This window comes from Trachurus japonicus, chromosome 20 (assembly GCF_045865225.1).
Source record: "Trachurus japonicus isolate A0001 chromosome 20, Traja_1.0".
NCBI classification, from domain to species: domain Eukaryota; kingdom Metazoa; phylum Chordata; class Actinopteri; order Carangiformes; family Carangidae; genus Trachurus; species Trachurus japonicus.
Window position 1 is genome coordinate 14,613,042 of NC_140926.1, and position 19,174 is coordinate 14,632,215.

General features: G+C 41.0%; 2 protein-coding genes and 1 non-coding gene across 3 annotated transcripts; all 3 read right to left on the reverse strand.

The window, feature by feature from the left end:
• Positions 1-258: 258 nt before the first annotated feature.
• On the reverse strand, positions 259-6,806 carry LOC146966655 (glycine--tRNA ligase-like). Its single transcript, XM_085763511.1, has 17 exons — positions 6,682-6,806; positions 5,820-5,921; positions 5,583-5,685; positions 5,283-5,424; positions 5,114-5,202; positions 3,873-3,949; positions 3,595-3,740; positions 3,344-3,493; positions 3,094-3,256; positions 2,631-2,795; positions 2,416-2,523; positions 1,812-1,957; positions 1,630-1,715; positions 1,429-1,538; positions 1,232-1,325; positions 794-984; positions 259-715 (listed from the first exon to the last, which is right to left on the reverse strand). Exons 1-17 carry the CDS (start codon positions 6,724-6,726, stop codon positions 602-604), a joined length of 2,031 nt encoding a protein of 676 aa, XP_085619637.1. The 5' UTR covers positions 6,727-6,806; the 3' UTR covers positions 259-601.
• Positions 6,807-7,699: 893 nt separating this feature from the next.
• Positions 7,700-15,105, reverse strand: LOC146966656 (glycine--tRNA ligase-like). The gene is made up of 17 exons (XM_085763510.1): positions 14,819-15,105; positions 14,265-14,366; positions 13,538-13,640; positions 13,307-13,448; positions 12,911-12,999; positions 12,207-12,283; positions 11,956-12,101; positions 11,201-11,350; positions 10,929-11,091; positions 10,510-10,674; positions 10,318-10,426; positions 10,058-10,202; positions 9,861-9,946; positions 9,662-9,771; positions 8,940-9,033; positions 8,629-8,819; positions 7,700-8,217 (listed from the first exon to the last, which is right to left on the reverse strand). The coding sequence occupies exons 1-17, from the start codon at positions 15,074-15,076 to the stop codon at positions 8,092-8,094; spliced, it is 2,256 nt and encodes a 751-aa protein (XP_085619636.1). The 5' UTR covers positions 15,077-15,105; the 3' UTR covers positions 7,700-8,091.
• On the reverse strand, positions 13,085-13,219 carry LOC146966657 (small nucleolar RNA SNORA84). The gene has a single exon (XR_015034564.1). It is a non-coding gene; the product is annotated as a small nucleolar RNA SNORA84 (small nucleolar RNA).
• Positions 15,106-19,174: the final 4,069 nt, after the last annotated feature.

The following is a 19,174-nucleotide window of genomic DNA, read 5'->3' on the forward strand; positions in this document are numbered from 1 at the left end:
TTTGTCACCATTTTCAAGTCTATTATATGTGATATTTTCCATATTCCTGGTTGCCAGATCTGTTTTGGGAGAGACTAAGCTTGTTACAATTTTGACTTATAGCCAAACGTCCGTGTTTCACATTCTACACTGAACTGCAGCTGTGCAACAACAAGCAGTGCCGACTAGTGACAGTAGCACAAAATACAATACAGTGACACACGGTGGCTACAGCTGCAAACACAAAGCAAAACTACGGGAGACTGTAGTTTTCAAGTGTACACAATGAAAATACTCATGCGATGTTTATTACAAAATGTGAATCATAACATACAGGAAACATGTTTTCTGCTTTCATAGTAAAACTACACATCTACAGGGAGTTAAGAGTGTTAATACTGTTCAAGGTAAGAGGTCACTGAGGTCATCATGTTTATTCAGTCTATGTGGCACATGTGAATCTCCAAATGTTGCTGTCTGAATACAGGTAAAGACACAGGATCTGGAACATGTGCATCACCATTATAACAATTTCCATTAGGATCTTCACCTTTTTTAATCCAGTTATTAACAATATTAACAATATGGTCCCCACGTGTAGAGTGGTGCAGTCCCTGTCTGCTTACTCCTTCTTGCTGGTTTCCTGTCCTTCAAATATGGGGTATTTGCTCTCCACCTCAGCCCACGTCAAGGTGCCGTTCGCCAGATCTCGAACCATCACTGGTAGCTCAGTGACCTGCAATACATTTTTGTTAAATCAGTGGTAAAGATAACAACAGATGTGATGCTTGGCTACAGGCAGTTCATGTTGTACCTCAGCTCTGATCTGCCTCATTGAGTCTCGGTCCCTCAGAGTGGCTGTGTGCGGCGTCTTGTTCACGGTGTCAAAGTCGATGGTGATGCCAAAGGCCACTCCGATCTCGTCCGACCTGGCGTAACGCCGCCCAATGGATCCTGAAGAGTCGTCCACCTTGTGGGACAAACCGTTTTTGGTCATCGCCTCAGCTGAAAGGAGGAAAAAGGATTAAACCAGCTGAGTTTTAGAAAGATAATCATATAAGCACCTAAATAAATGAACAGTTGAACATTTTTGGAAACATGCTTCTCTGTTTTCTTGCAGCCTACTAGCTTAGCATTAAGACTGGAAACAGAGAGGTGTATCTTGTTTGTTTATATAAAAAGAGCAGAGAAACACATTTCCCAAAATGTCAAACTATTTCTTTAAACTAAAATTATATTGTGTCACACTCACACAGCTGGGAAACAAACGGCATGAACTCCTGGTTATGGCTCAAAGGCAGGATGGAGCATTTATACGGAGCTACAGTGGCAGGGAAGCTGAAATACTGGAGAAGACATAAATTATCATTAATTAAAACGAACAGCAAAAACCAGAACAAGCATAATGATTCTCACTCGGATCTGATTTCTGTTTTGAAGCACTCTTACCGTCCTCTGTTCATCCCCCTGCCGGATACCAAATGAGTGCTCGAAGATGGAGTACATGATTCTGCCGATGCCAAACGAGGGCTCGATTACATTCGGAACAATCTCCTCCACTGTGGGAAAACAGAGATGGTTGTTTTCCCACAAGAACAACACACTGTGCTTCTCTACAGTCACAAAGCCAGGTTTGATGTTACTTCTTACCATGCAAGGTTTTCTGGAACCTCTTCACACTGACCATGTCTTTGGTCAGTGTGAAGGATTTGCCTTCAGACTCAAAGCTGAACTTCCTACAGTACAGACACAAACACGGCATAAACAAATTAAAACAATATTCAAAAATAAACATTTCTACAACAGGGTGCACTGCAGCGATCAGTAATTACCCGGTGTCCTTGAGAAGCTTCTCCTGATCGGTGATATAACATTCATCACAGATGGCCAGGTACTCCAGAACCAGCTTGGCATCCTTCTTGTAGGCCGTCCCGATGGCTCCTTTGTTGGGCTCAAACTGGACAACATTCACAACCTTGTGTGAAGGAGTTAAGGAGTAAACACAGGACACTGGACATAGTCCTACTAATACCATAGACTAGAGAATAATTAAAAGCTGGGATCTTGTAAATCTTAACTTTTTCTTCTTTCATTTCCATGATGATTTGATTCACTTTTATTTAAACCATTTTCTGTTGGATCTTATGCATGTTTGAAAAATAAGGTTTGCATAGGATTTGAAAATGACTGAATTTGGCAACCCTTGGCAACTAATACTGAGGTTAACACATTGCTCATGTTTAATGTATGTCCAACTGAAAGATTCTTGCATGAGTATTACCATTTTCAACATGCATTAAACCATGCATGCAATGACTCTATTATTTCCAAACATATAGAAGTACATAGTTGTTGTAACCATGTTCTAGTATTACGATGTTGGCCACACTGTAATATGGTGTGATTATAGTCTGGATCATCAGAACAGAAGGATATGGGTTCTTTCAAAGGCTTTTCTGCCACTAGCGGCACCTTGGTGGCCCTGGAGTGGCAAGACAGGTCATAACAGGATCGATCAGCACAGCCCACAATTTCTATCCAGCCCTGAGAGAGAAAAACAACCATGTGTAAGAATAAAAAGCATGTGGCTGCGGTGCCATTGTTTGTCAACTGTTGAGCTCACAAAGCAGAATAAAAGAGAAAATGTTTACATAGGAGGTTTTGGACTCTGCATCCCAGCAGTCACATGCATAGTGAGCCATCTCGTTGTCCATGTGCTGACGGAAGCGCACTTTGTCTTTGGAGAGTCCCACTTTAATCAGATACAAGTAGATCCTTCCAATGAAGTAACCCAGCACTGAATTGTTGATCACTCCCTGCAGCAGACACACAGAGGATTTAAAGTTGTCATCAAGTATCATTGAAACCCATTTTTGGTACATTTATCTATTAAATTATTCTATATACAGTTTTTTTAATACACCTCTCAAGCAGCATCTGAGCATTTAATGCATTAACCTTCTTGAGGCTATAAAATTAAACTCCATGATAAGTTGTTTTATGTAAAAGTCATTTCAATGACACATGCTGAGGATATGTATAATATATCCTTTCCTATGCTTACAATTCTACTCAATAATATCAGTATCATGAATGCAATCAGCTCTACTCTACCTGCTTCACAGCGTCCCCCAACCTCATGATCTCTGCAGGCTGTCCACTCGTCTGGGCCTTTGAAGAGAACAGCAAGATCTCCAGGTCGGCCACTTTGGAGAATTTAGGATGAACCTTCTCGTTTGGATCCACAAAGTGCTCAATCTCAGCCATGGTGAACTCTCTGCAAGAAAAAGGAGTGTTAAATCTTGCTGTTGCTGTTTGTTATAATTTGCAGGTGACGACGTGTTGAGCAGCTGGATTTTCTGACCTGACACGGATGAGTCCAGAGCGAGGGGAGATTTCATTCCTGAAGGAGTTTCCGATCTGAGCAGCACCGAAGGGTAATTTCCCCTGGTTAAACTCCAACAGACGCTTGAAGTTGAGGAACATTCCCTGAGCTGTTTCGGGCCTCAGGTATCTGCACAGAAAACGACCAGGTGGCACAATTTCATTACAACAAAAGCTTTTCACATGAGAGACTGGGAGGAGACAGATGGTGTGTTGAGTACAGTACAGTACCCGGGCGTGTTGCCTCCTGGTCCGATGGACGTCTGAAACATCAGGTTGAAGGAGACGGGAGGCGTGAGGTCGTTTCCTGTGCTGGGCGACTTGACGTTGTATTTCACAAAGAGATCAGCCAACGCCTGCTGAGTGTAGTTGTCCATCTGTGACAAAAAGACAGCAGGTGTATTGGATGATTATTTCTTTATTTCCACCAGCAGATGTCAGTATTCTCACAAACATGAAACATCGGACGTCTCCAGTGTCCTACATGTGTTTGTAGAGCGGGCACCCACCTGAGTGATAACATCCTCCATCTCATTCGCCTTCTCTGCTGAGCATTTCTCCTCAGACATCAGTTTTTTCAAATGAGCTGTAAAGGAAACAAACAGCTCTGTTAGCAGCCTTGAAATTAATTAGACTGAACATAATCACTCTACTCTTGATTGATTAGAATCTCAAAAATATGATGTGATCTGAAAAACTAGTCATTAGTGAATCCACATTAAATACAGTGGTTACAGGGATTTGTGTTCTTAACAATGCACAAGTATTAGAGTCATTACTTAAAAAAAAGAAAAAAAATCAGATTGTGATATGGTGATATACTTTTATTGGAAGTATAATGGGGCATTAAGAAGCAAAATCCCTTTAAATTTAAACCAAAGATGGAGATAATTAATGGATTATAACATATGAACGTATTTTAAATGGTTTATATACATGGTTTCAGTGAATCCAATAGAGTAAAACCCCACTGAAATTAGTCATTATTTAGTAATGGGCAAATTAATGGAATTTTATGGTATAAAAAAAGAAAGAAAAGAAAATTTAATTAAGGGATCACAGTGCTCTGGAGTCTATATTCATTTTGGGTTTGCAGACTTTTTGTGAAGTCAGTTTTGTTATAACCCCACATGCACTGTATCGCTTCTTGCAGCAATTTAGGGTTTACACATTTTGTTGTTTCACTTTCTAGACTTTAGTAGAAAAATCTAAGAATCCCTCTTCTTGTTTTCATTGAAGGTGACTGGAAAATATTCAGAATTTCAAGATATTTTTTTAAAATGGTCTAGACACATATGTTCACTGAATAAACAAAATAAATTACACCTGAATAACCAGTTATATGACCCTTTGACGACCCTACCCCCCAGCTCATTTGGCACGCCTCCCTCTAAAACTCCCCTGGGGACATGTTACCTAGTACGACAGGTTAAAGCCTGTCTTGTACAAATGAAATTGCACATTCAGTTAAAACTGGATCTGCAGAAATTCAGAAAGGTGGATACCACAAAAATCTAATGGCAGGTTGACTTTTATAAAAGAGTCCGACCACATGCAAGTTTCAGATGCACAACTCAGCCAGCTATCTGCTAAGTGTGGTGCATGTGTGTTAACCGCGCCGAAGGTCCCGATGTGATGATGAAATCTGACACCTTTCTTTGCAGCACTGAGAAACACTAGAAAACTCAAGGGTTGGGCTCATTTTAACCTGCACATTATGCAGCAGTGCATGGTGGTGGGACAGACTCACCTTTCAGGAGGTGATCAGCTCGGTAGCACTCTCCAGTCTTGGAGTCTTTCACCATGTAGTCAGCAAATTTATCCACGTGCCCTGATGTCCTGAAAAGAAGCAGCAGGTTTTAAGCACAGATCTGATGGAGAGCCATGCGGAGTCTGAGTGTGTTGGCATTGGCACCTACTTGAGGACCGGTTCGGGGGTCAGCATGGTGCAGTCGATCTCCAGGATCTGCTCCTCCTGGATGAAGTGCTGCCTCCACACCTGCAGGATGTTGTTCTTCAGGGCACAGCCGACCGGGCCAAAGTCATACAGGCCGCTCACACCTGACAAGAAGACAGTTTTCAAAGGGATTAGACTGTATAGTAAAATATTCCAGGGAACATTGCTCTTGGGTTTCCACCTGTGTTGGTTGGGTAACACTCATCATTCAAAAACTGTGCTTTGTGGTTTCAGTTCTGCAATTGTGACAAACATATTTTACCTCCATATATGGCAAAAGCTTGATCGTAGAAGAACCTCCTCTTTAAGGTATCCTCCATTTTCACCCTGTCCACTGCATCCTGTTTGGGCTGCAAAGCAAGCTCCTATAGGAAAGGGCGTTGGTTGGGGAGGAAACCAAAAGAAAAACTAATTGAATTGTAAAATAAACATCCTTTTACACAAAACGAAAGTGAAGCTAAAGGATGCCAGGAAAAGACTAGCCAGTAGTTGCTCTGACCTTTGACTCGAGAGTCTTCTTCCGCGCCTTCAGCTCGACCACGGCTTTGTTCACCTCGAGCTCTGAGGCGCCGGTCTGCTTCAGCTGATGCACCAAGTCACCCTGCAGGAAAAACACCATGCTTTACCTCCTCTTAACACTCACACCTTACAATTCAGTCTTTTGTATCATTCTACCCTGTTAACTAATTGTAGCAGGCGGCTAAAATGTAGTAAGTTGACCACATGGTGAGGAGTGATGAATGTTGCCAGGATGTAACCCACTAAGAATGAAAATCCATTACATCTTCGTATTAACTGCAGCAGGTGGCAATAACTGGTCAGTTTTACATATTTTGCCATGTATGTGTCCAATAATATATATGTATACTACACATTTGAAACCAAAACCAAAACCGAAATTTATTCATTTATATTTTAAACTGAACATTGAAGGCCACACTTTGCTTTTTAATTGTGTGCACAAAATATTAATTTATATTTTAAAACTTAACATTGAATTGACTTAAATTTAACACTGACCTTTAATATTAAGTTTTAAGATATAAATTAATAAATTTTGGTTTTGGTTTCAAATGTGTGCGTATATACAGTACATATCCTATTATCAATTTGATAAAATCCAAATAATCAAAATACATCCCTTGAAGTGTCGATGAAACACTTTACAGCATTGCACTTAAACTTCTTAAGAATTTGGTAATTAAAATATAATTTTGAACTTTTTTACAGTATGTTAACGGTAATTTCCTTCTAAATGTCAACATGTAAAACTATTACTTCAAACACAGAAACAACTACTGTGAAAAGTGGAAACAATTCTCCAATCAACACTTCTAATTTCACTTCATCCATTAACTCACCTGCTCCTTCACAGCCTGCCTAAAAGGTGCCAGTACTTGTTCCATGTTGTCACGTACGAATAGAAGTAGATGCTCCTTCTGCAGCCAGATGTGGATCTCCTCTGGACTCAAGTGATTTCCCTCGACTTGAGACTCTTAAGACTCAGAGCGAGGAAGGGGGAGGTGCCTGCTTTCCCTCAGGCGCTGTCTGAAACCAAGGGTTTTTGTTGCATCAGCCAGGAAGCTCAGACAAACCTACTTTCGTTTTCATCATAAAGACAATGGAGGGCATATAGAACTGGTGTATACATTAACTAGGGAGCAAATATGACCTTAATGAACAGCCCTCGTAAACTGTCGGGAGCCTTTTAGATCCATATTGTGCATATGATTGTTAATGCACTAAATGAGCACAACATGAAGTGAAACAAGGTGTTGAAACATCTTTATATTGGGATGCTCTAACACATTTACAGTAGTGCTTTAAGGCCCTGATCTGACTTTGGGTATATATACTCTCAGGGGCCATGGGCAACTTCCCTTCTTTGCCCAGCTGTTACTTTGGCCTTTATGTCTAAATTTCCACATAACCCCATACCTACTAATGTTTGAATTGTGTTAAGCAATGCAGTTGTTTAAGGACTGACTACTGAGAAACATTTAGTTAATATCAATATTGATGCTGATCTTGTGCTCAGAGTTTCCTACACCAGAAATGTGTATTTAAAGAAAACACTCCCTACCTCGTACGCATAAAGTTTTGCATTTAGGAGAACATTTTAAATCTTGCCAAAAAACCCAGAGCTTCATGTTAAAGAACCATTTGAGCACCAAAGTGACTCCAAACCCTTAACAACTGATGCTTGGATCCAACATACATCTGAAGCTTTCAACCCAGTTTACCTTCTAATGGGATATATTTCAATGACAAACAGTGCCAAATATTGACAGATACCCGTCTTATTTAGTTGGTGGAGAGACAAACAGGGATGTGATGGGGACCACTGGACTTGTCTTGATAGAAAACATTAGAGTAATGTGCCTGTGTCCAGTAAGTGCTGGCTGTTTTTATTGAAATTGTTAAATATCTCAATCCAATCTGCCTGGAAACTGGAATGGTGGACACCTCCCGCCACTGACGACTCAAAACAACCTGATTACATTTTCTCCCTTTTAAAACATCAACATGGTCATACATCGATGAAATGTTGCTCATCAAAAGAAACAACAGTCCTGTGCAAGCTTTTTCCACAACTGTTAGATATGATGAATACATGACATTTTTTTGTGACTGCAGTGGTGGAGAACACAAGGAGGGCTCGGTGCACCACAATAGCTTATTACAATACAGTTTGCAATATTTTCTTTCCTGGTGATGCATATGCAACAAGTCTGTGGATTTTCACAGAGTGGCTGGCAGACGGGTGAGTTTTACTCTTCAACCGTGTCCTTCTTGCTGGTTTCTTGTCCTTCAAAAATGGGGTACTTGCTCTCCACTTCTGCCCAGGTCAATGTGCCATTGGCCAAATCACGAACGATCACAGGCAACTCGCTCACCTGAAGAGAGAGAGAGCGGTTACTTTAATGATTTACACACTATAACAGACTATTATTTATTTATTTTTTAACTACAATGTTCAATGCCCTAATGCTCACTGATGCTGAGACGTTGTAAAGTGTCACACCTTGAGGTGAAGTCACGTTTTTATGTTGCCCATTTTGCCCTTTACCCCATTTCTACATGGGAGTCATAGCGAAAGTAGGACAGACACACCCACACCCACCCACCCACATGAACTGTAAAACCATCAGTCCCGTTCCACCCAATATCCCCTTGACTCAACCTGTGTTTGTGCCATCTTGTGGAGACTTGTTAATTCAAACATTTTTCAAACACATAAATCTGAGAAACAGTCCATTGTAAAACACAACAAGGAAATGATGAATGAAGTTGCACTGTTGTTGTACCTCGGCCCTGATCTGCCTCATTGAGTCTCGGTCTCTCAGAGTGGCTGTGTGAGGCGTCTTGTTCACTGTGTCGAAGTCGATGGTGATTCCAAACGCCACTCCGATTTCATCGGTCCTGGCGTAGCGCCTCCCGATGGATCCTGAGGAGTCGTCCACCTTGTGGGAAACACCGTTCTTGGTCATCGCCTCGGCTGAGGGGAAGAAAGAGATAAAAGAAGAGTAAAGAGGAGAAAACGAGGAGTGAGGAATATAGTATTTCTCCTCTAGAGACAAAAATAGACCGTATACATTATCATTATGTGGGTACTTACATAATTCCTTCACGAAGGGCACAAATTCCTGGTTTTGACTCAGAGGCAGGACGGAACATTTGTATGGAGCTACAGTAGCAGGGAAGCTAAAGTACTGTCAAAAGAAAACACACATGTTCATTACAGAGAACCAAGATGTCAAAAATGTACTGATTTAAATACAAAAAGCAACAATAGTGGGTGATACAAACGTATGAATATGTGCAAGTTCAGTCCCAATAATATCGAACGTTATCAGCTACAATTGACTACTGTTATCTTCAAGGTCATTAAGCCACACGGTAAACACAAAGCAGCAGTTGTGCTTATATAGTGGCAATATAGAGCTGCAGTAACCACCGGCTTTTACATTTCAATTCAGTCAGATAATAAATAATTAAACTTCTGTTTGCTCATAAAGGCCTTCTGCTCTTAGATAGACTGCCAGATTGAAACTGCATTTAAACTCATAAACCTGTTAACTGGCACAGGAACCACCTGTAGCTCAGTAATGCTTTCACAGTGAAGCAGCTGCACATTTGCTCCATGGATACAAGGGTTTAATTATTTGCTAATGTTTGGTAAAACATTCTCTAAATCCAAAGTATGTAATAATAGTTGTATTCAGTATCCCCAGCAGTAACAAATATAGTGTGGGACAGTAAATCATTACATAAATCATCACCAAGCCTCAGCAGAGATACAATGTTGTTCATTAGTGTTGATCGACATGAGCTACTTACCGTTCTTTGTTCGTCACCTTCTCTGACGTGGAATGTGTGCTCAAAGATGGTGTACATGATCCTACCAATGCCAAACGAGGGCTCGATTACATTTGGAACGACTTCCTCCACTGTGAACGCAGACAGAAGGAGGTTATGTGTTGTCACTCTCAAGTGCCCCAGTATAATCCACCTCCCGTGTCCGATGAGCCGATCTCACCGTGCAGAGTCTTCTGGAAACGCTTCACAGTGACCATGTCCTTTGTGAGTTTGAACGTCTTGCCCTCTGTCTCGATGGTGAACTCCCTGTGGAGCGGAGATGATGATGATGCTGATTATTTGGAAATCACAAAACTGTAATGTTTCATCAGTCGTCCATGTTGCTCCACATCACCGGCTGCCACTAACAGTACTCACCCAGACTCGTTGAGTAGCTGCTCCTGCTCTGTAATGAAGCATTCGTCACACACAGACAGATACTCCATGGCTATCTTGGCATCCTTCTTATACGCTTTTCCAATGGCTCCTTTGTTGGGCTCGAACTGGACGACATTTACAACTTTGTGTGGAGAAATTAAGGAGAACAGCTGGGCAGCTGAGGATTGAGAATCTCTCTGAGGTTTCATGGATCAGACGGGGTTTTTCTTTTCAGTGCTACATGCTGCAATTTAAGGATATGGGTTCTTTAAGAGGCTTCTCAGCAACCAGAGGGACCTTTGTGGCTCGCGCGTGGCACTGCAGATCGTAGCAGGACCTGTCGGCGCACCCCACGATCTCGATCCAGCCCTGCAAGGGATGAAATATTAGAAGAAACAGCGCGGACAGACTCCCTTGAAAAGCCAAAAGGATTAACTGTAAATGGAACATACATAGGAGGTTTTGGCTTCAGCATCCCAGCAGTCGCAGGCGTAGTGAGCCATCTCGTTGTCCATGTGCTGACGGAACCGCAGCTTGTCTTTGGCAATACCAACTTTAGTTAGGTAGAGGTAGATCCTCCCAATGAAATATCCCAGGACGGAGTTATTGATCACTCCCTGCGTGAGATAGAAGGAAGGGAGATTTAGTAACCTTGGAAGAGCAATTTGACAAAACACTGAATAAGCCTTTATGTCCTCTTCCAGTTTTATAGATCACATTCAATGAGATTTATCTTATGATCTCAAAAGAATAATGGCTACATATCCAAATCACTTGAGATTAAACATTTATAATCTAAAAGCACTCACACTGATCTACAGTTTAAATGTATTTCCAGTATAAATATGAGTGTTCTTGTAGCGATTCCTACCTGCTCAACAGCATCTCCCAGCCTCATGACTTGTGCAGACTGTCCACTCATCTGGGCCTTCGAGGAGTATAAATTGATATCCAAGTCAGCTAAATTGGGGAATTTAGGGTGGACCTTCTCATTGGGATCCACAAAGTGCTCAATCTCAGCCATGGTGAACTCTCTGTGTGGAAATGTACAGTTATTACATTCCTGTTTTATCTCTCAAGAGACATCACTCCCCTACACATACAGAAAACAAATGATGGTTGAGCCAGAGTACCACCACTAACCTGACACGGATGAGTCCAGAGCGAGGAGAGATTTCATTCCTGAAGGAGTTTCCTATCTGAGCAGCGGCAAAGGGCAGTTTTCCCTGGTTAAACTCCAAAAGACGCTTGAAGTTGAGGAAGATTCCCTGAGCTGTTTCAGGCCTCAGATAGCTGCAGATCAAAACATGCATTAGAAAAACATAATAATGACGCAAACAGGAGGACATTTAAAGGGATAGTTCAACATTTTGGCAAATTGGCCCATTGCTATAATCCCTTTAGTCATAGCAGTAGGTTTGTTACTTTTAATTGTCGGTGCAAGCTATTTTTAGAGCGGCGGAGCAGAGCCGCGAGCTGCTCAGAGCTACGCTACGGAGGCTAATGGGATTTCTTGGTTTCCCTCATCAAATACACAATCCAACAACCCCAAAACGCTCTGGTGGACAAGTTGTGACCTGCACATTCACCATGCTATGAGATGATAACGTAACATTACGAGACAGAGTTGTTTTAGAGGTAAATTCAGAGACTGCTTGCCGAAAAACTGCCCCCGACGGGAACTCGCATCAGCGGTTTTGCATGAATTTACCTCGAAAACAACTCTGTCTCGTAACGTTCCGTTATTACCTCATAGCGTGGTGAATGTGCAGGTCACAACTTGTCCACGAGAGCGTTTTGGAGTTGTTGGATTGTGTATTTGATGCGTTTGATTATGGGGCCAATTTGCCAAAATGTTGAACTATCCCTTTAAGAAGATTATAATGTTGGCATTTTACCCTGGCATATTCCCCCCTGGTCCGATGGACGTCTGAAACATCAGGTTGAAGGAGATAGGAGGTGTGAGGTCGTTTCCTGTGGTGGGCGACTTGACGTTGTATTTCACAAACAGGTCTGTCAGTTCTTGCTGGCTGTAGTTGTCCATCTGGGAAAAGAAAAAAAAAAGTCAAGTGAATCATGTATGTCTTTTTTGGTAACAGCTTTTCCACATAACCCTTGTAAAAAGCATTTTCATCCACTTATCACTGACCTGAGTGATAACGCCCTCCATCTCAGCCTTCTTCTCAGCTGCACACTTCTTATCAGACATCAGCTTCTGGAGATGAGCTGTAGGAGACAAACATGAAAAAAAAGGCTCTCACCAGGATCTGATATAATACTTGATAGTGTGACAAATTCAAATTAAAAGTAAAACAAAACATATCACATACAATTTCATTTGGGAAAAAAGGTGTAAATATTTACTAAAAACAAATCAGCAGTATGAAACATTTTTATAGCCTCAGAGTCTAATGTCAGAGGTGCTGCACAACATTTTCAAGTTTCATTACACGATTTCTTGCGGCCTTTGGACCACTTGTCACAGATTATTTCGGGGACTCGCATGTTCTCCCACTATGTGAAATTTTTTCCCCCCAGCAATTTGGCACAACTCCCGCCCCTGTGATCCCAGCAGCTTGTATTGTTATGAAAGCCCTGTGTGATTTCTGCTGGTCCAGTCACTTCCATTCTCCCTCGGGCACAACAGTGATACTCAGAAACCGGCCAACCAGCATCGGCCACTGACAGCACAAGTTTGGCCCGTGTCCATGCCTCCCACGGCAGAATCCCAATGAATAATACAGATGAAAAACTTCCTCAGACCTCCGGTGCAGAAGCTTTTGGGATGAGTAATCTTTAGTTTACACAGCAGTGGAAGTCGAGTCTTAACAAACAGATGTACAAAAGGCTTACCTTTGAGGAGGTGGTCCGCCCTGAAGCACTCGCCATTCTTCACATCCTTCACCATGTAGTCAGCAAATTTCTCCACATGGCCCGATGTCCTGATAACACGTAAAGCAACAAAACGAGGAGTCAGATTCATCATAAGAGGAAAAAAAAAAGTTTTTCACATTTAATTATACTCAAAAATGTATCTGCAGCCGGGCTATGGAAGGCTGCTATGGTGACAGCTCCCATGCATAAAACTACAGAGTCAATATGCGCCTGTTTATAAAAACCCACAGTGCAGCACTTTGTAGCTGACTGCAGGAACCACCAGGCACGTAGTTAACACATGAATAACCCAAGACTGCTTAACACATATGACAGAAAAGAAAGTATCTCCAATTTAATTCCCACAGTACGTACTTGAGGACAGGTTCGGGGGTCAGCATGGTGCAGTCGATCTCCAGGATCTGCTCCTCCTGGATGAAGTGCTGCCTCCAGGCGTGCAGGATGTTGTTCTTCAGGGCACAGCCCACAGGGCCGAAGTCATACAGACCGCTCACACCTGAGAGGAATTACTGCGTTGTAAAAGACTGCTTAAAGACTTCTTATACAGTCGTATGCACATACAACTATTCACTGTCTTAATGTTACCTCCGTAGATGGCAAAGGCCTGGTCATAGAAGAATCGCCTTTTGAGGGTATCCTCCATCTTGGTTCTGTCGACGATGTCATCTTTGGGTTGTAATGCCAGTTCCTGTAATTAAAATTATATTATATACACAACTGTTTGCTTTGAGGGTGTGGAGAAACTAAGTTAAAGATGTAGTGGCGTTGGCCTTGTTTTGATAAGTCTGAGCAGAGGAATTAACTCCTGACCTTTGGGAATCCTAATGCAAAAGTTAAAAAACACAATCTCGCCTCAAAAAGGTCTACTAACAACATTTACATCTGCATGGCTGCCATTTAACAAATGGAGGTGACTCACGTAACTCTATGTGATCTATGTTGGGAACTGTGGTCACATGACACAAGCTACTGAGTAGATATTTGATCCTGTAGTGTTACTTTATGGCAGTTTCCATGTTCGGATAGCAGCTTATTTGTAATGTATTAATTCATCACATGGTTTAATCAAATCCATAATGTAATGAACCAACCAGCACTGTGTTTGTCAACAGTGTGAAATCAAAACTGTGAGTTCACGCCCCAAATTCAGCTAAATTCATGACTCAGGTATCTTGGAGACAGTGGACGAGTCTGCCAAACCTTGCATCAGTCAATTTTGAATAATATATGTCTGAACTTTTTCTGGTTCTGTGACAAAACTGCATGCAGGTGTAATCAGGTGCATATTTGACACGATTCTTTTATGACTCACCTTGGCCTCCAGAGTCCTCTTCCTTGCTTTCAGTTCAGCTACAGCTTTAGTAACATCCACATCAGGGACACCATCCTGCTTCATCTGGCGAACCAGGTCCCCCTAAAAACACAGACAAGAGGTTTGAGACTTCCTCCGCACAGGAAAAACCCCTGAGCCAGCTACAAATACTCGACTCAAGCCTGGGCATGTTAACAAAGCCTGCAGCTGATCGTTGGATTACTAGTATTATTTTCGTGGCTGGCCTCCTTTCTTAACCCCACCCTGCTCGGAAACGTCTGCACCAGCAGCAGCAGCAGTAGCCCCACACTGAAACGTGGCAAAGGGCGCAGACATGACTGTCAGCTAGCGTTAGCACTTAGTTAGCAACAAATGGCTATTATCATTCATTGACAGCTTCACAATGAGCCGGTGAGTTAGCCGGCTAGCCGAGCCAGGCATGCTGCTGGCGGAGAGCGGCTGTCGGTGCGATAAAATACACAAACACACACATTTAACCCTAAACAATCTGACTTATTTCACATCGGTAGAGTGTGAGAGAAGTAAAGCGGTACCTGTTCTTTGACTGCGAGCCTCAAAGGAGCGAGGATCTCCTCAATGTTGCCGTCCATGGTTTGTCCTTCCGCAAGCTGCAGCCACAGGCTTTTCTTCTGCTGCTGCTTCTTACACCGGCAGACCGACGTGGAAAACGGCCTGGTTTCTGGCGGGGAGCGGGGGGACTGCCGAAAGAACCGGACCGTGGACACCGGGCAGACGGAGGCAATCTCAGTGCTGGTCCTCAGCAGTGCTGATGCTGCGCTACGAAGAAGCATGGACCGCCGTAATGCGAGAAGAGGAGAATGATGAAATCTCTGAACACAAGTAAACGCTGCTTCCGGTCCGCGTCCGCACTTTCGCTACGCGCCGCTGGCGTCTGGTGACTGATCGGCAGATTCGCTACGAATGGTAACCAATGCTAAAAGTGAAACAACAAGGCAATAAACATAGTGTAAAATATGTTTTGGCTTTAACATAAAATCTTTCACGTTTTACGGTTACTGTAATGTTTAATGTTTAATTTAATTAATGTTTAATTTAATTACTGTTTAATGTTTTAAATTGAGTGAACGAACAATGTTAATTTAAGAAGGGTAGGCACAATAAGCTGATGCTTCAGCCTACACCTTTACGGTCAAAGTAAATTGATTTGCTTGTTGTGTTTTTTGTTCTGATTTATTTTGTTTTGTATTTATACCTTTATATTTGTCTACTGTATTTGTTTTTATGAGACCGAAATAAACATACTAAACTAAACTAAACTGTATATAGAGTCCAACTTAACTTACAAAGAATCTAAGGTTAAAAATACAACTAACTGTACATTCATTTTTATTTATTTTTTTTAACTGTACATTCATGGTAAATCAACCATAGACTGTAAAAATCAACACATTATGAGAATGACTCAATTCAATCTGGATTCAAAGACAGGGGTCAAAAGGCAACACTTTTCATGTAGGCCTATGTATTTTGTACACGTTCAATTACTTTATTAACACAATTGAAAAACTTCTGTTTTCTCCTTGGAAAATTTTTTAAACTGGAATGGGGGCACCTTATTGAGGTTATCACTTGACGTAGCTATAGGCCAGGATCAAATAAGAAGCCTACTTGTTTGATCCAAAACATAAAGTTGCAACATCCCAGTTAAATATAATAGTCATAAATATTCATGCCTATAGCCTATGTGAAGAGGTATAGGTGACCATATAGGTGAACATATATGTGCACATATAGGTGATTATATAGGTGCACATATAGATGACCATATAGGTGAACATATATGTGATTATATAGGTGCACATATAGGTGACCATATAGGTGAACATATATGTGATTATATAGGTGAACATATAGGTGAACATATACTGTATGTGATTATATGGGTGAACATACAGGTGATTATATAGGTGCACATAATCGTTGGTACTTCTTGAAATTTTTGGTACTTCTTGATGATACTTTCCACCATTGACACTGGCACCTTCTTGTATCCTTTTCCTTCTTTTTTGGCATTTCCAATGTGTCCTCACTGAGCTCTCTGGTCTTTGCCATAGCAAATCTTGCGTTGACATGAAAATGACTGAAATATCCCAAGCAAGTCAACTTTTACAGTCAGAAAACTGGTCAAAAAACTCCCAGAAACAATTGTAAACACTTTAGACCCTTAAAGAGAAGAACGGTTTGTTCGAACATCCTTACAGAAAAGAGGTCATTAAATCAGAGACAATGGAAAGCAAAAGAGTCTTATTTTTTGGTCCCAGATAAGTTTATTTAGTGAGTGAACTCACCTCGATCACTGCAATATGTGGTTTTCAATATATGACACAACTAGGCTTTTTAACTATTATATTTTTTTACATCTTGGAGGAAGAGAAAGTACCGAGACACCCTATCAACTCCTGCAATTCAGTGTTTAAAGTTTGATACCCTCTGAACCAACTGGATTTAAGCAAATCATTCAACCTAAAGACATCATTGATTTTTAAAACTTTGATTTTCTCTTTGTGTGTTCAGAAAACCACATAGGAGACACATCTTAAGAAGTCTGCAAGGAAACAAAAGATGAAATATTTTGGGGCTTTCAGACTCCTGTTATGTTGGAGCAGCTGTGAAGCAGATTTAATAAGGACTTCACATAAAGCCTCAGACATCAGTGAAGCTGCAGTAATATAACCCATCCTGTGATATCTGTTCTGTCTGATTCCTTTACCAGAATTGCACTTTGGTAAAGACTGTCAATCAATCTTTCCACAGGATAAATCCCAGAGAATCCATGAATCCCCAGGGAACAAATCTAATGAGCTGAACCTTATTAAAAACCTGTCCTGATTTTACAACGTAATGACAAGATGTGATCTTTATTGTTTCAATCATTTTTATATCCATCACTGACAGATACAGTTTCTATTCAATTGGTGATGTCTGACTGAGTTTGTTAAGCTCTTTTCAGTCAGTTCCTACTCTGTTGAAACCAAGATGTTAAAGTTGGTTTGTGAGCTACTTGACAGCAAACAGCCTTGAGCTCAGGTTGTCATGTTTGATTGTTGACTGACTCTGCAAATCCCACGGATCTCCGATGTCCAAAACCTGGCTAAATGTGCTATTTTTCATTGTACAGATGATGTATAAGTAAATCTATGAGCTATTAATAGTTATATGTTATATGATTTACAGTTTTTGCTTGGTGAGAGGGTTTTAGAGAGATGCTGATTCAGCTCCATGATGATTGGGGACTGTAAATTGTGTGTGCTATAGGTACAGCTAATAAACTCACAACTCAATGTATGTTACTGAATCTTTCTAAATGTGTCAAAATTCAAAATAGTTCAATAAAAGCTTCATATAAATGACTATAGTAGTTTATAGGGATGGTAATCCACAAGGTGGCGCCACAAGAAAACTAATCGTTGTTTGTTTGGATGGAAGAAAACCCACAAAAACATCAACACTAAAATGTCCAAGCACAACATTTTACTGAGATTATTTTGTGCAAAGAGTGGTCTGAGGGAGCTCTTCAACTCTAAAAGTGAAATGGACTGTGACAGTTTTATCAGGTTTAGATGTATTTCTAAGCTTTAAAGGGTTGCATTTTAAGTCTGTAATCAATGCAGTGTCCGTTAATCCAGTGTACTTTTGTAACAGCTGTTGGCTATCAGCTTGGTCAAAAGGAAAAGCAAGCAAGTCAGACCCTCCTTTTCCCATGTTTTTTGCTTGTCTCGTTACTTTTTTATTGTTTGTGTTCTTTAATTTATGTCCAGGCCTCTTCAAACTTTTGGACAGGAGACTATCGTACCCTCCTGAACTGAACCGTGTCTCTTTACAAGCCCCCACCATGTCATTGTTTGGCTGTGTTTAACAGCTTCAGGAAATCAAGTGAGAGAGGCCCATGCAGAGAGGGAGAGAGGATTATGCGATTGCAAACTGAACTACACCCACGTTCATAAAACATTCAAGCACCCACAATCTTGACAGCACACCAGATGTATTTGAAAGCAGTGAAAAAAAGATCATCTGTGTCCTATCAAAGTTAATATCAAGACCATATTTATTTTAATTATTCATCAACAGGAACACGCTGCTGGAGGGCAGTGCCGTTCAATTCCCTCGATGAGTGAAATGTCAGAGGCCAACAGTGTTTGATGTCGATGATCAAGAAGTGAATACTCTGGTGTTTGGTTTCTGGTCTTAAGGTTGTTCTTCGTACGTTATGTGCACATCTTCCCTGTCCCTTTTGACCCTCGCCACACCCTCTATCACAAAAACAGTGATGAAGTGTTTTTTTGCCCTGTAGCCCTGGAGTAAATAAACTCATATGCTCTGTGCTCAGTCTAACAGCAGCAATACTACAACCACAAAACACCATGGACTTCAGGGTTTAACTAAATTGATAGCTTTTTAAAATTAATGATGAGACACTATGATGTAACATTTTGCAGACAAGCGGGAGAAAGAAATAACTCCATGTAATATTTACATGAAGGAAAATGCTTACAGTACAAATTCAAGTTATTGTGGTCCCACTTTCTAATATAAAATATGGGTCTCACTTACCATAAATGTCTGGAACTATTGTCATGTTTGTTATTTATAGATGACCATTTGTGTCCTATGAGGTAGGCAATGTTATATGACTGTTATTCTGTGTTTCTGGAACAATGTGTTGTCATGTGTACCATTAAATCTCTAATGCTCCTCATAAAAATATGTGCTGGTCTGTACAGTACAGTCTGAATGATGCTAAACATTGCTGTTGCAGTTTCTGACACATTTTTTGACATAAGAAATCTTTCTCCTCCTTCCCTGTGAATGAAAACTCATCTTATCTATGTAAAGTGACTAAGCTGTGGTTAAACACATGTTCAGTGTCA

Bases quoted from the DNA above. Each gene is read 5' to 3' on its own strand.
- LOC146966655 (XM_085763511.1), bottom strand. From the start codon at position 6,726: ATGGAACAAGTACTGGCACCTTTTAGGCAGGCTGTGAAGGAGCAG. The intron at 3,741-3,872 runs GTGGGTGCCCGC...TTTTTGTCACAG, and splicing joins TGGAGGATGTTATCACTCAG to ATGGACAACTACACTCAGCA. The intron at 716-793 runs GTACAACATGAA...AATGTATTGCAG, and splicing joins TGAGGCAGATCAGAGCTGAG to GTCACTGAGCTACCAGTGAT.
- LOC146966656 (XM_085763510.1), bottom strand. From the start codon at position 15,076: ATGCTTCTTCGTAGCGCAGCATCAGCACTGCTGAGGACCAGCACTGAG. The intron at 13,000-13,306 runs GTACGTACTGTG...ACGTGTTATCAG, and splicing joins ACCCCCGAACCTGTCCTCAA to GACATCGGGCCATGTGGAGA. The intron at 12,102-12,206 runs GTCAGTGATAAG...TTCTTTTCCCAG, and splicing joins TGGAGGGCGTTATCACTCAG to ATGGACAACTACAGCCAGCA.